This window comes from Symphalangus syndactylus, chromosome 18 (genome assembly GCF_028878055.3).
Source record: "Symphalangus syndactylus isolate Jambi chromosome 18, NHGRI_mSymSyn1-v2.1_pri, whole genome shotgun sequence".
NCBI lineage: Eukaryota > Metazoa > Chordata > Mammalia > Primates > Hylobatidae > Symphalangus > Symphalangus syndactylus.
The window spans coordinates 66,720,995-66,737,485 of NC_072440.2; the positions used below are offsets into that span (position 1 = coordinate 66,720,995).

Here is a 16,491-nt window from a genome sequence, read left to right on the forward strand (position 1 = left end):
AGGACAAAGCAACAGCACACGGGAATTTTGGGTGGTGATGGAAATTTTCTCATCTTGATGTGTTTGTTGGTGGGTATACAACTTTATGCATTTGTCAAAACTCAGAGAACTGTACACTAAATATAGTACATTTTACTGGACATACATTTTTAAATAAATAATTTTTTTTTTTTATTTAAAAAGATGGGTTCACGCCTGTAATCCCAGCACTTTGGGAGGCCGAGGCGGGGGGGGATCACTGAAGGTCAGAAGTTCGAGACCAGCCTGGCCAACATGGTGAAACCTCGTCTCTACTAAAAATACAAAAATTAGCCGGGCATGGTGGTGGGCGCCTATAATCCCAGCTACTCGGGAGGCTGAGGCAGGAGAAGCACTTGAACCTGGGAGGCTGAGGTTGCAGTGAGCCGAGATCACACCACTGCACTCCAGCCTGGGCCACAGAGCAAGACTCTGTCTGAAAAAAATAAATAAAAAAAAATAAAAATAAAGATGACATCACCTGGCCAAAACAATTTTAGGACTTTTCTTTTGGAACTGCTTGGAGCAGATTTTTAAAAATTACTAGTCATTATACTAGAAGATACATGTATTAAGTCAGACAAATACAGTATTTCATTTCATTCAAACCCACACCAGTAGATATTAGGTAGGTATGATCCTTTTCCACAGATAAAGAAACTGAGGCTCAGAGAAGTTAAGCAACTTACTGAAGATCTCACAGTAAGTAGGAGGAACCTGAATTTAGATTCTTTCTGCTCAACTTTACAGATGCGCTATTTCTTGACTATCCATCTGGGGCACCAATTTTTAGCTGTTGAAATGTTATCTGTTCTTTGTCAATAGCCAAAAGCCACTTGGAGGTAATTTTCTTGGAAAAAAAAAAAAAAAAAAAACTTGGCTGACAACTTTCATTTTCATGCAAATATAAAGCATGATTATAAAGAAGCAACGAGGTGGATTTTCTTATTTAGCTTGAGAACTGGTATGAAAGCAAACTGGCATTTGCAAAACACTCTGAGCAATAACAGAATTGTTACCATAACACCTCCCAGGTTTGGCTGCCAAGTTTGCTCATTTGATCACCTGTTTTTGTTTTTAATGAAAACCTGTTCTAGACTTGGTCTGTAAGACAACTCAAATTCTTACACTAATAAAGAGTTCAAAAAAAGAAAAGAAAAAAAAAAGAGATAGTTCAACTTAACAGAGCAGCTTTGAATCCTAGGCCAAAAGTAGATCTGTGCCATCTCTAGTGGACACACCTACCTACACACACACACACACACACACACACACACACGTACACGCATACCCCGAAAAAGCAAATATTTTAAGGACTTCCAGGGAGCTATTATGCTTATAAGCAAATATTTTAAGGACTTCCAGGAAGCTATTATGCTTATAAGCAAATATTTTAAGGACTTCCAGGAAGTTATTATGCATATAAGCAAATATTTTAAGGACTTCCAGGAAGCTATTATGCTTATAAGCAAATATTTTAAGGACTTCCAGGAAGCTACTCACACACAGTTTCCTTGTAATTCAAGCCCAACACACTGCCTTTCCCACTGGCTCTTTGAGGTCTTATTTTCAGTCATACAGACTTGCTGTTGGCATATGAAGAGTCCCATCAGCCTGCAATGATGGAGGTAAAACCTCATGGTCGGCCAGTTCTGCTCCAACCCAACATTTGGGAATGAAGTCTCACACTCAAAGTTCAAAGCCAGATACAGACTTCGGAAGCCAATGCTGGTAAAAGTCATCTCAGCTCTGTCTCTTTTGACATCTGTTCAGAACTGTGAATGTGTTCTCTGGCTGAAAACCTCAAGGTCAAAAAGGTTACTCAGTGTGGAGCCTCTAGGGCTAGTTCCAAGCCCACATCTAGAAGCCTGTGCCTGGGGCAAGTGGTTTCTCTTCTCTGGGCTACAGAGGCGGCACTTACCCATAAAAAAACTGACCTGGCCTGGAGAAATGACGGAGGTCCTTCCATCCAGTCTCAGTGTGCTATGAGTTACTTTTACTTTGGCTCTCAGGCCAAATATACAGCATGCACCTAATATTCAACACAAATATCAAGTTGCAGATTCTAAGTCTCAACACTAAAGAGAAAGAAAACATGGCATCCACTTACTTTCTTTTTCAAAATGATCTACCTCCAGTAAAGGAAGACATTTACTAGCAAGCCTTCTAAAATGGTGCCCAGTTAAAGATACAGAGGGATAAAAACTATCTGCCCAGTCACACCAACTGCCCTGTCTCTGCTGGGCAGCAGGGTGAAAAACAAGTGAAGACTGCAGCTACCAGGTCCCCACCAACAACGCTCCAAATGAAATTCTATGGGGCTGGGAGGGAAACCCACAGAGATGCTACACCTGTGAATCATGATTCACATATGAATCATGTCCAAATGCAGGAGAAAGACTGAGTCACGCTTGAGTGCCTGCAGATGGTGCAAAGAGGTGAAGGTAGGGTCACAGATAAGGTTTCTCTGTTTGGATTTTTCTCTGATTTTTTTTTTCCCCTGGGATGGAGTTTCACTCTTGTCACCCTGGCTGGAGTGCAATGGCATGATCTTGGCTCACTGCAACCTCCACCTCCTGGGTTCGAGCGATTCTCCTGCCTCAGCCTCCCAAGTAGCTGGGATCACAGGCACCCGCCACCACGCCCAGCTAGTATTTGTATTTTTAGTAGAGGCGGGGTTTCACCATGTTGGTCAGGCTGGTCTCAAACTCCTGACTTCAAGTGATCCACCTGCCTTGACCTCCCAAAGTGCTGGGATTACAGGGGTCAGCCACCGTGCCAGTCTTCTCTGATTTTTTAATGGATGAAATGTTAACCAGTTGTGAATTCAGACCCCACCTTGTCCCAAAACAAGGATTCAATGTGGTAATCTAGCCCATAATGTACCCAACCTACTTTTGATCCGGACAACCGCTCTGTGAGACAGGCAGTCAGAAAGGGGAGGATCTTTATGCCCATTACACAGATGAAGAACCTGAGCCTCAGCTTGAAAGTCCAGTGAGGGGCAGGGGGAATTCTGATCCTGGTTGTTTTCATCACAGCACACTCCTTCATCTAGCACATCCTCATTTAGCAGAGATCACATGTTCAAACCACACTGAAACCATTCACAGTCCAATCCCCCACAAGAGGGCTTTCCTTTCATCGTCATTACCCCACATGGGAATTGCTTGAAAGAGAATCTCAAGTGCATGAGGAAGCAGAGCTCCTTGAGGTCGGGACAGTTAGTGTCTTAGTAGTTTCTGTTTCTTCTCAGGCCTTAGCACAGTGCGTAGAGTTCAACATACTTTTCTGGAATGGGTAAGAGTTTAGTGAGTTTGAAGAAGGCAAAACATATTCCATGAAAATTAAGGATGGCTTGAAAGGAAAGTCACTTAAAAACCAAGCAAGGAGAAAAAGACTACCCAAGTCTTTGAAAAAAAGGAATCTAGTTAATTGTTTAAGAAGGTTATAAGAAAGAAAAGCATTAGAGAAAAATTAAATCATGCTTCAGTAGAGAGAAAGTTAACCTCAGAAGATTTTTAGCATTCGTTCAACTACCTATTATGTGCCAGGAACTGGGTTTTTTTTTTTTTTGAGACGGAGTTTTGCTCTCGTTGCCTAGGCTGGAGTGCAAAGGCGTGACCTTGGCTCACTGCAACCTCCGCCTCCCGGGTTCAAAGCGATTCTCCTGCCTCAGCCTCCCAAGTAGCTGGGATTACAGGCATGAGCCACTACGCCTGGCTAATTTTGTATCTTCAGTAGAGACGGGGGTTTCTCCATGTTGGTCAGGCTGGTCTTGAACTCCTGACCTCAGGTGATCTGCCCGCCTCGGCCTCCCAAAGTGCTGGGATTACAGGCGTGAGCCACTGCGCCCAGCCACCAGGAACTGTTTTACACTCTGGAAACACAGCCATGAGCAAAACAAAAATCCTGACAGTCATGGAACTTACAATAAAAAAATTACAAAATTTAAAAATCTAGTATGCCAGGTGGCACAATGGAGAAATATTACGTAGAGAGGATAGGCGGGGAGTGCTGAGGTAAAATATGGCAATTCAGGCAAGAACTGAAGGAAGCGAGAGAGCGAGCTGTGGGTAGGGTGGCCATATCATTTATCATCCAATACAGGACACCTCTGAGACTGGAAGGGGACACTATTAATAGTCATATGGGTCCACAAATTCAAACCAGGCCTGTCTTGGGCAAATGCAGACACCTGGATCTTAGCCATGATGCTCTCTGGAGTAAGGGCACAGTAGAGGGGTGAAGAAAAGGAAGGACCTGCAATTCAGAGTGAGCCTAATCTATCTGCGGAACCTCCAGAGTGAAATGAGAGGGAGAAAGCAGGAGACGAGGACTGAGCGTAACAAGCAGCCATATGACATGAGGGGTCTATCTGCCACCATAATGCCTTGGCTTTTACTCCAAGTGAGTTGGGAAGCCCTTGGAAAATTTTGTGCAGAGAAGTTCATAATCCAAATTCTATTTTATAAAGGTCGTGTTGAAAATAAAGGATATCGAAGGGCAAGGGAGGAGGCCAAGACCAGGTAACACGCTACTGCATCCAGGCAAAAGATGATGGCACCTTAGGCCAGGCTAAGACTGATGGAAGTAAGACTATGGATATATCCTGAAGATCTGACATTAATTGGTTTTGCATATGGTTATAACCAATTAATGTCCGATATATGATTATAAAAATTTGAATAATTTTATCTAATTTCTTTCAGTGGCTCATTAACATAATTTATCAGGTAGCATAAGGTCAAAGATTGGAGTTCAGTTCCCATGTGGCTATAGATCACCTCTTGATGGCCACTAACCCCTTTGAAAACACATGCTATAGGTTATATAAAGGGACTGGAAAAGGGAAAAGATGACCCCACTTAACAATATCACCCTGACTAGAAAAACAACCTCAGGATCCCACACCATCTATGAGAAGCTAAACATTCAGAGAATATGTATATAATTAAGTCAGGTGTGGTGGTATGTGCCTGTAGTCCCAACTATTCGGGATGCTGAGGTGAAAGGATCATATCATCCCAAAAGGTTGAGGTTGCAGTGAGATCATGCTACCGTACTCTATCCTGGACAACAGAGCAAGACCCTGTCTCTTAAAAAAAAAAAAAAAAAAAAAAGGACTGTGTATAATTAAATACTTACATACCAATTAAGCAATAATATTGTGTGTTATTCAAATTCTTCTCACATTTGGCAGCTTGGTCTTGGAAATATAAATTCATTTGTCCATAAATGTGTTAAACATTCAGTGGAGAAAATGAATAAAGATAAGCTCTTTCAGTCTAGTGAGGAGACAGACATGGAAACAAGCACTGAGATCATGACATGCCAAGTTGTACAACTGGGTTATGCATATGGAGCTGTGCGGAAACATGCCTAACACATCCCGGGAGGGCATGGGAAGGAGGGGGAACCACCGGGGCAGGCTTCAAAGAAGAGGTATTGTTGGAGCTGAATAATAAAGACTGAGTTCATGCCTGCCAGTCAGAATCAGGGGTTAAAGACAGGGAAGAAGCATATTCTATAGAGAGGAACTTATCTATGCAAAGGAACACGAGGACACAGTTCTTTTGAGGAGTCACAAGAAATGCCTGGAATACAAAATATGTTATTGTAATGACAACAACAGCTCCTATTTGTTGAGTGCTCACCATGGATGTCCAGCACTGTCCTAAGAATTTATGTGGATTATCACATTTAATAGTCAATCTCCAGCCAGGTGTGGTGGCTCATGCCTGTAACCCCAGCACTTTGGGAGGCTGAGATGGGCAGATCACAGGAGGCCAGTAGTTTGAGACCAGCCTGGTCAACATGGCAAGACCCCATCTCTACTAAAAATACAAAAATTAGCTGGGGGTGGTAGTACACACCTGTAATCCCAGCTACTTGGGAGGCTGAGGCAGGGGAATTGCTTGAACCCAGGAGGCAGAGGTTGCAGAGAGCTGAGATCGCACCACTGCACTCCAGCCTGGGCGACAGAGTGAGTCTCTTTCTCAAAAAAAAAAAAAAAAAAAAAAAGTCAATCTCCTCATGATAAAGACACTGAGATACCCAGAAATTAGTGTAGTAACTGGCCTGAGGGCTTCAGTGCTCATGAGGTGGAGTCAGGCCTCATGTCCTAAGATCCTGGAGCCTGCACTCTTTCCACCTGCAGTACCATGTGGAAGAGGAGGCAGGTGAAGATACAAGCACAGGCAGGAGCTGGGTGATGATCAGCACTATAGCCATGAAGAGCCATGGAAGGGTTACATGTGAGAAGGAGTGGCTGATCAGATCTGCATCTGGAATCATCAGTGACAGTATGGACTATGAATTAGAAGGGATGAGAACAGAGCAGGAAGATCATTTTGAAGGCTACTGCAATAATCCTGGCCACAAATGACAGGAGTCTCAACAATGCAGTGAGAAAGGAGGTAAGGAGTCAGTCAGAAGAAGGAGCGGAAGAGGAAGCATGGGCTGAGGAACAGGGAGACATGAGTTTGGCTGTCAATGCATTAAGAATGCGGTACTTGGGGGCCATCTGAGCAGAGAGGTCCATCAGGTGGACACACCTACAGCTCAGAAGCCTAAGAGAAGGCTGAGCCAGAGCTTTAGGTTGCAGCAAATGCTTTTCCAATTTGAGTGCGCCAGGGAACCCTTAGCTCAGAGGACTCCACAATGGTGTCATGTTAAAATCTTCCACAACCATCCCCAAATAAAGATTCTTTGAAACTTCTTTTCCCCAAAATGATTTTAAAATTCTAAAACAAATTTTCTGGGGAATTAACTGGTCCACCTGAGCTATCCCAGGCCCCAAACAACTTCCAAGACTACCTGGGTACATTCTGGTGCTGCTACCATCAGAACCTATAATTCCCCCTGCTTCAGTTAACCAGTGAAACTAGTTTAAGTATAGTCCAATGAGTCCCAGACTAGCCCTCCTCGGCGCAACTCTACCCCAAACAGCCTGGGAGGCTCAAACTCTGGGTTCCTAAAAATGGCTCCTTGGCATAGCAAAGCAATAGCCTCTCTAAAGGTACTTTCTTTTCTTTTCTTTTTTTTTTGAGATGGAGTCTTGCTCTGTCGCCCGGGCTGGAGTGCAAGTGGCACGATCTTGGCTCACTGCAAGCTCCGCCTCCCAGGTTCACACCATTCTCCTGCCTCAGCCTCCCAAGTAGCTGGGACTACAGGTGCCCGCCACCACGCCCAATTTTTTTTTTTATTTTTTATTTTTTTAGTAGAGATGGGTTTCACTGTGTTAGCCAGGATGGTCTCGATCTCCTGACCTCGTGATCCACCCGCCTTGGTCTCCCAACGTGCTGAGATTACAGGTGTGAGCCACAGTGCCCAGCTAGGTATTTTCAAATAATCTGGCAGCCAGAGGTAACATTTTCAGCCCTCTGAGTACAGAGGGACAGGGACACAGTGTCTTTCTATCCCTACATTTGTATTCAATGTGTTTTCTCATCTAAAATAAATGAATGCTGGTGAGTAGGTTAACCAAAAAATAAGTGAATGAATTAATAAATGAAATAATAATCATTTAAGGATTCTCTTACTGCCAACCCAGTTTCCTAGCCTTAGACATAGGCCTCTAGGAATATTGTTGGATGAACCTACCAATGAATAAAGGTAAATATCATCAACCAATTTGATATAACTTCATTTTCATGACACCTTTCTTTTTTTTTCTTTTTGAGACGAAGTCTCGCTCTGTCGCCCAGGCTGGAATGCAGTGGCACAATCTCAGCTCACTGCAACCTCCGCCTCCCAGGTTCAAGCAATTCTCCTGCCTCAACCTCCCGAGTAGCTTGGATTACAGGCGTATGCCACCACACCTGGCTAATTTTTGTATTTTTAGTAGAGACGGGGTTTCACCACGTTGGCCAGGCTGGTCTCGAACTTCTGACCTCAAGTAATCCACCAGGCCTCCCAAAGTGCGAGGATTAAAGCACGAGACACCGTGCCCAGCAATGACACCTTTCTTAAGCTAGGTTTTAGAAATTCAAGTTAGCTTATAGAACACTAAAGCACAACGTAGTAGCCCAATTGTTTAAAGTTTTAATGTTTTCCACACTCATTTTGTACAATATCTCTGTCCTCTGAGGCTCCACAAATGCTGCCCCTACTGATCCAAGCTCATGTTACTCTATCCCTTAAAGGTACTCTGAACAATGTTATGAAAAGAGGACAGCAGCCTGAGTCAGGATACGTGACTATTGGTTTGAGAGGTTACCTTAATATTTCTACCTCTCTGGACATTAAGTTGCCCAATTACAAACTATATTTATTAACTTAAATATATTTTGATCACCCACTGGGGTGATCAGATAAGACAATAGATATAAAAGTATTTCCAAAAAGCATAAAACCAAAGTATCATACCAAACCAAGTTCATACTGCTTCCCCCACCCGCCCTGAAACTTCACCTTCTAACTGTCTACCTAACCAAATTCTACCCTTCAAGTCTTTGGTGCATGCTCACTTCTCTTTTTTTTTTGAGATGGAGTCTCGCTGTGTAGCCCAGGCTGGAGTACAATGGCACAACCTCAGCTCACTGCAACCTCTGCCTCCCAGGTTCAATAGATTCTTCTGCTTCAGCCTTCCCAGTAGTTGGGACTACAGGTGTGCGCCACCACGCCTGGCTAATCTTTTTGTGTTTTTGGTAGAGATGGGGTTTTTACCATGTTGGCCAGGCTGGTCTCGAACTCCTGACCTCAAGTGATCCACCCACCTCAGGCTCCCAAAGTGCTAGGATTACAGACATGAGCCACTGTGCCCAGCCCTGGTGCATGCTCACTTCTCTAAGCAATTATGTAGTCCTTCTCTTTTCTGGTCTTAAAACTGGACACATACGTCTCCCCTCTGGGTCTCTCCTGTTATGGAGGTGGGTTTGCTCCCCACTGCCCCTGACAACCAAAAGTCCCTCTAGAGCACAGACCACTCCAGCTCTGTCCGTGGTGTTGCCCTCAACACTATGCTCCTAAGTAGCCCTCAATCACAACTCTGTGACAGAATGATGATAAATGTGGCTTGACCAACATGTTCTGAGCTAAAAATGTTAACGTGCAGCCCATTTTATAATTTCATGCATTATAGAGCACTGTTTCTAAATAGGTCACCTAAAAGTGTGGCTGAAATGATCTCAAAACAGACATGGCCCTGCTTTTCTGGCCCTTGTGTCATTTCTAGATGTGAGCCTGATCTAAACATCCCAACTCTATTACCTCTTGGATTGGTTACCTGCACCACTGTTGCTAAGCAGGCCGACAGAAAGCTCTTCTGTTCCACTGAAGTTCAAGAAGGACATGCCGTCACCAGGCTGGCGGGAATTGCTGTGCCTGCAGAAAACAGAGCCCAGCCACCTGGCTTAATGTAGATCATCACCTCTTTTTCCTGCTCACCTATATCCCGGGGGTGAGAGGTGGGTTCATAAAAATCAGGCCTGAATATTCAGCCACTCAAGCTGGCAACCACTGGAATCCTCATCTTAAGCCACCAGGCCACAGTGCTTGGTTTGTGTGTCAGTGCTGGCTCCTTGTGACCCTGGAACCCCGTCTGCTTTCCCACCACCAAGCTAGACCGCCTGCCCTATCTGCCCTATGCCTCCCTTTTACAAACAAGGATGGGTGTGAGGTGCTTGAATATACGGACCTGAGTTCATCTGGTTAAGAAGGTCACGCCCTCTCCATATTCCTTATCTATCTCCTAGGGTGTCAAGGTGACTGAAAGAGGGGCCAAAGACTGCATTTTGCAAAGTGTTTTCTAAAGCAACAGGAATATTGAGTCCAGGTGTAACCCGTGCTCACGCCTGTCAAAGCTTAAATGACTTTCCTCCTACACTGACTCTCACTGGATGCTCGTAACACATTCAGAGCACTGGTTCAAAAAGAGTTGTTTCTATAAACATAAGCCTTCATTTCCATTGCTCTTAGCATTAACTTATTCTAAACTCAACAGTGGGATTTATTTCTGAATGACCAAAATGACAAAAGTCATAGAGAGGTTGCCCAAAACACACAGCAAGAATCTCCTGTCTCAGCATTCCAAATCCAAAGAATTTCCTCTCTTGGATTCATCTTTGACTGAGGTTTAGAAAAACCCACGTTTGAGGTTTACAAAGTGTGTTTTGGATTCAAGATAAACCTAAAACAGGGCCTAGGTAACATCTCAGGCAAAAATGTCAGGCTGTTTGCTTTGCCCTTCACCAACTGAAGAGAATGCCACTGGCCAACAAAGGAAGGCCCTGACCTCATACTGTCTTTTCAAGTCTTCTAAACAACATTTTGTCAATAGTCTGTTCTGCACATTGTCCTGGGTGCCAGAGAGTGTTCTCAGGTTACCTTCCAGAGCCCTGTGCACATCCTCACCTTCCAGCAGCTTCATGATATGCTAACTCCAGCAGCTCTGCAGAGGAGTGAGTTGGGTCCCTCTGCCCGCTGCCTTGCAGCTCCGCCATATTCTGTCGGGTCTGGTGGTGGATCTGGATGGCTTCTCCGGATGGTCCTACCCAGATAAAGAACCACTGAGCATCGTTCCCACCTGATAGCTAGCACTGTGCACTTAACTATACTCTCCCTTCTTTCCAGCTACTGGGATACAGGTGTTGGTGAGATTGAAAGAAGAACACACCACAGAGGAACGTTATACAAGGGACCCTCTGGCTCCCAGAAGAAACCTGCTCTTCCAAGCAGGACCCATCCTACCAAGGGGCCTCACCTTTATCATCCTCTCTAATCTGTTAAGAATATTTTAGGATATTCTGCCTCTTGTGTGTCAATCGAGTGGCCACAGTGAAATATACAAGTATAGGAGGCATGGACCCTTGCCAGGAGGGCTAACACAAACTCAGTAAGAGGGAAATACAAGTGAAACACCAAATGATTCTGTTAATACCTAAGAGAGTAACAACTGTGACTCTAAGAAGCAGAACATGTTTAAGTGCAAAAAAGGCAGAGTAGGAAGCAAATTAGAATTAGTCAAGTCTACAAAATGAGGCTTCCTGGGGAAGGAGAAGTTGTAAAGCTAAGTGTTCCACAAAGTTAACAGTGGTTGAAGGAAGAGGGCATCTGGGTAGATGAAATGATACCTATGAAATCCCAAACCTGAAAGAGGCAAAATGTGCAGGAGACCACAAGATTAGCCAAGAAGGAAGAGAGCCTCTGAGGATAGGAATGAGGAAGACAGGGAAGCCTGATGAAGGAGGGCCTTGGCTACTGAAAGGCCAGCTAAACAGGAGGAAGAAGCAAAGCCAACTATTTGCAGAATATGGTTCCAATAAAGTGTACATGAAGAGTGGGAGGAGGAGAAGCACAGAAGCATGAAAAGCTGAAGGTCACTGAAGAAACACCAAGAGTTCTAAATGACCTGGAAGGGAACCAGTGGAGATAATAATGGAGGGGAAAGGACACAGAAAGAAACAAGTAGTGTGACTGATTATAGCAGAGATAACGGGACAGAACGGGGTTTAGGCATGACCCCCAATTACAGCCAAATGATTCAGATCTATTTCTCACTTATTTAACTTTTAAATATTAAAGGCAAGTACAAAAGAAAATAGGCATTTCCAGGTATTCAGCAGGATGGTTTCCATGAAAAAAATAAAATAAAAATTTGGCCAGGCACAGAGACTCACGCCTGTAATGCTAGCACATTGAGAAGGGGGGCGGGTGGACTGCTTGAGATCAGGAGTTTGAGACCAGCTTGACCAACATGGTGAAACCCCGTCTCTACTAGAAATACAAAAATTAGCCAGGCGTGGTGGTGTATGCCTGTAATCCCAGCTACTTGGAGGCTGAGGCAGGAGAATCACTTGAACCCGAAAGGCAGAGGTTGCAGTTATCTGAGATCACACCACTGTACTCCAGCCTGGGTAACAGTGAGACGCTGTCTCTCACACACACACACACAAAATCCTGGAGTTTAATGCATTTGTTCCTTTCCAGCTCAATAAGAGCCCATCAAGCTAAAGTTTAATTTTAGCCACAGCTTGAGAAAAGCTTACTGTCATCTTCTTGAGAACAGAATATAGATAAAAAAGAATGGACTAGGAAAAAGTGAATTCAGGGGAAAAATTTTTTTTTCAGTTGTCAGAGACACCTAAGAGAAAAACAAAATAACGTAACTTCTTGTAACCAAGACAGGATATCAATATCCAAGAGAGCTAAGAGAAGAAGGAATGAACAAGAATGAGGGACATCCGACTTAGGAAAGAAAGCAGGTGGCAATGCATAGTTCCTCTCAAATAGAAACAAAGGGCCGGATGCGGTGGCTCACACCTATAATCCCAGCACTCTGGGAGGTTAAGGCAGGCAGACTGCTTGTGTCCAGAAGTTCAAGACCAGCCTAGGCAACATGGTGAAACCCTGTCTCTACTAAAAATACAAAAAACTAGCCAGGCGTAGTGGCATGCACCTACAGTCCCAGCTACTTGGGAGGCTGAGGTGGGAGAATCAGCTGAGCCCCGAAGGTTGAGGCTGCAGTGAGCTGAGATCGCACCACCGCACTCCAGCCTGGGCAACTAGAGTGAGACCCTGTCTCAAAAGAAAAAAAAAAAAAGCAGAAACAAACAAACAAAAAAGCCCTCAGGTTTATACAGCTAATTAGTTACAAAGCCTATTCCCAAGTGCATCTTCAAGGATCTTTACAAGAACCCCTGGGATGGCCAAAGTGGGCATGGTTATCCCATCTTACAGGTGGAGCAACAGAGGCACCTGATCAAGGACACATGGGTGACCGACACTGAGAACCAGGGCTAGGAGCTCCTAGTCCAAGGCTCTCTCTTAAGCAACCAACTTACCCACAGGAAAAGTGTGCATCCAGCGCCTTCTGTTGGACGTAAGCTTCATGGGCATCCGAGAGGGAGCGAAGGGGTTAATCAGTGCTCTCTGGGGCGTGTATCCACCAGGTCGAACATGCAGCATGGATTCTGCGCTGCCAACATGAAACCTCCCTGGTGCACTGGAGTCTCGCTGTGGTGGCTCCATCATGTTCTCCAGGACATCTGCCAGTTATCATGGAGTTGAGTCACAAAGAGACACCACAGAACCACAGTGAAACCAGAACTAGGTAGACTGATAAGCCAAGGCTGACAAGAATCTTGGGCATCATAAATGTCAGGGAGTGAGAGAAATGAGCAAAACTGTCAAACTATAAAGAAATGAAATATGTTTGCATTTGTTTGCTTTTAAATACTCGGGAGAAGGGAGCTTTGGTTCTAAATTACTGGCACAATGAAGTCACAACCAAATCTGATGGAAAGGACACTGCCTGGAGATCCTGAACTTTGAGCTGGAAGCAATGACTGAATGATGGGACTTGAGTTGTCACCCTTGGGAAAAGAATGAGTATATTCTCTAGGAGGGAAGAACAATAAAAATAGCTATGTGGTCACCAGAAGGGCAGATCTTGGCAGAGCTAGTCAATGTCTTCACTATAAACCCATTTGATTTTCCTACTGGACACAAGATTATAGTTCCCAGACCTTTTGCAATAAAGCCAAATGACTTAGTTCCGGCCAGGTAGAAATTATATGCTTCAAATCCAGGCCTGGACCACAATGATCTCCACGAATGATCTGCATTCTTTTTCCCTTTGTGGCAACCTAGGAGACCAATGTTGATAATCATTGCATCCCAGGATGGAAGGAACCTGAGTTCCTGAATGATTGAGTGGATCAGTAGCCCCTCCATTGACTTAGTGGGCTGGGACATGAGTAAGCAATAAAATGTTATTATGTTAAAAAAATTACTGAGAAAAAAAGAATGAAGAAATGGATGCCTCCAGCCTTGACCAGGCAAGGAGATGGTATGATATTTAGACACCACCTGTCTGGCGCAATGGTAGACAGGTCCCATTATGGAGACAGAGACAGCATGCCTGAGTGGATCAAAGAACTGAAATCCACAACCAACTCTTCTTGCGTGTATTCCATGTTCATTAAACAACCACCCAGATGAAAAAGTGGGTCCAGCAGATGCAAACTCCAAGGAATTTGTCTTGGCCATCATTATCTACCTAATGCCTAGCACAGAACCTCATACACTGTAATACTGTATTTCATTCCTCAAGTTGCTTTGCAGGAAAGAAGAGAATGTTCAGATTTCCATGAAAGTTTTACTGTTCATTGTAAATTAATGAATTGATGCTCTAACTTACAAAATAAAAAAGAACATAGTCTAGTTAGTTATTAAGGAAATAAAAGAGAAAAACCTAATAAAAAAAAAAGATGAGTACAGGCCAGATATAGTAGCTTATTCCTGTAATCCCAGCACTTTGGGAGACCAAGGTGGAAGGATCACTTGAGCCCAGGAGTTCAAGACCAGCCTGGGCAACAGATTGAGACCGTCCCTACAAAAACTTTAAAAACTAGCCAGGTGTGGTGGTGCACACCTGTAGTCCCAGCAATTTGGGAGGCTGAAGTGGGAGGATCACGTGAGCCCAGGAGGTTGAGGCTGTAGTGAGCCCATATTGTACCACTGCACTACAGCCTGGGCAACAGAGTGAGACCCTGTCTCAAAACAAACAAACAAATAAAAGAAACCACCCATGAAACTGCTCAGGTCATCAAGGGTATGCATATATAAAAAGCCACCAAGTACATGAAAGATGTCACTTTGGCCGGGCAAGGTGGCTCACGCCCGTAATCCCAGCACTTTGGGAGGCTGAGGTGGGCAAATCACCTGAGGTCAGGAGTTCGAGACCAGCCTGACCAACATGCTGAAACCCCATCTCTACTAAAAATACAAAAATTAGCCAGGCATGGTGGCAGGCACCTGTAATCACGGCTACTCGGGAGGATGAGGCAAGAGAATTGCTTGAACCCGGGAGGCAGAGGTTGCAGTGAGCCAAGATCGCGCCACTGCACTCCAGCCTGGGGGACAAGAGTGAAACTCCACTCAAAAAAAAAAAAAAAGAAAGAAAGAAAGAAAGATGTCACTTTACAGAAACAATGTGTACCATTTCCACATTACAATGATGGAGCTAGTAGGTGGTCCCAGGCCAAACAGCATGGCTGCACACAGGGTCAGTGGCCAAAAAAGAGTACTGAATTATTGCTACATATGCTTAAAAATGCACAGTCATGCCAAACTTAAAGGTTCAGGTGCAGATTCTCTGGTCATTGAGCATGTCCAGGTGAACAAAGCACCCAAGATGTGCTGCCTGATGTAAAGAGCTCATGGTCATACTAACCCATACATGAGCTCCCCCAGCCACACCAAGATGATCCTCATGGAAAAGGAACAAATTATTCCTAAACCAGAAGAGGACATTGCACAGAAGAAAAAGATATCTCAAGGCCAGGCACGGTGGCTCATGCCTGTAATCCCAGCACTTTGGGAGGCCGAGGTGGGTGGATCATTGGAGGCCAGGAGTTCGAGACCAGCCTGGCCAACATGACAAAACCCCATCTCTACTAAAAAAACAAAAATTAGCTGGTGTGGTGGCGTGTGCCTATAATCCCAGCTACTTGGGAGGCTGAGGCACGAGAATCACTTGAACCCAGGAGGCAGAGGTTGCAGTGAGCTGAGATCATGCCACTGCACCCTAGCATGGGCAACAGAGCGAGACTCTGTCTCAGAAAAAAAGAAAAGAAAGAAACTGAAGAAACAAAAACTGATAGTATGGGAACAAATTCAGTACAAAACAAATGCCAATAAAAGTTAATCATAAAAAAAACAGGTTAAGTGAAAAGAAAAATTTTTTTTTTGAGATGGAGTCTCCCTCTGTCACCCAGGCTGGAGTGCAGTGGTGCAATCTTGGCTCACTGCAACCTACGCCTCCCAGGTTCAAGTGATTCTCCTGCCTCAGCCTCCTGAGTACCTGGGTTTACAGGCACCTGCCACCACGCTTAGCTAATTTTTGTATTTTGAGTAGAGACAGCGTTTCACCATGTTGACCAGGCTGGTCTCAAACTTCTGGCCTCAAGTGATCCACCCCCCTTGGCCTCCCAAAGTGCTGGAATTACAGGTGTGAGACACTGTGCCCGAACGGTAAGTGAGAAACTAAAATGCAACGTTAAGACAGAGGTTGTTTTATATATGGCACAAATGGAAATCATAAGGAAATAAACCCTTTTGACCCTAGGCCTAAGAAAAGCTTTCCATTGACATATGGAAAGGCATACAGTTAAATGATGGATAAAGAAAGGCTAAACAAAAAATAGTATAATAGAGGCAGGGTGCGGTAACATTGGTTAATGCCTGTAATCTCAGCACTTTTGGAGGCCAATGGGTGGATCCCTTGAGCCCAGGAGTTCAAGACCAGCCTGGGAATGGTAAAACCCCATCTCTACAAAAAAAAATATAATAATCAGCTGGGTGTGGTGGCATGCTATAGTCCCATTTACTTGGGAGGCAGAGGTGGGAGGATCGATTGAGTTCAGGAGTTCAAGGCCACACTGAGGTGAGCTGTGATTGCACCACTGCACTTTAGCCTGGGTACTCTGTCACCAAAAAAAAAAAAAAGTATAATATATACATAGTTAA

The 16,491-nt window shown here is 44.3% G+C and overlaps 1 protein-coding gene across 40 annotated transcripts in view; it reads right to left on the reverse strand.

The window, feature by feature from the left end:
- DEPDC5 (DEP domain containing 5, GATOR1 subcomplex subunit) overlaps nt 1-16,491 on the reverse strand; it is a 178,989-nt gene that overhangs the window by 97,662 nt on the left and 64,836 nt on the right. For 32 of the 40 annotated variants that reach the window (XR_010117142.1, XR_010117141.1, XR_010117143.1 and 29 more), the window contains 3 exons: nt 12,804-13,007; nt 10,375-10,510; nt 9,248-9,345 (listed from right to left, as the gene is read on the reverse strand). Coding sequence is in view for 31 of the 40 variants with exons in the window: in XM_063623482.1 (XP_063479552.1) it covers nt 9,248-9,345; nt 10,375-10,510; nt 12,804-13,007 (438 nt within the window). In the remaining 9 variants the exon portion in view is untranslated. Of the gene's footprint in view, nt 1-1,772; nt 2,051-9,247; nt 9,346-10,374; nt 10,511-12,803; nt 13,008-16,491 lie in introns of those variants that run through there. The other 8 variants (XR_010117147.1, XM_063623483.1, XM_055251578.2 and 5 more) reach the window with 2 other exon arrangements.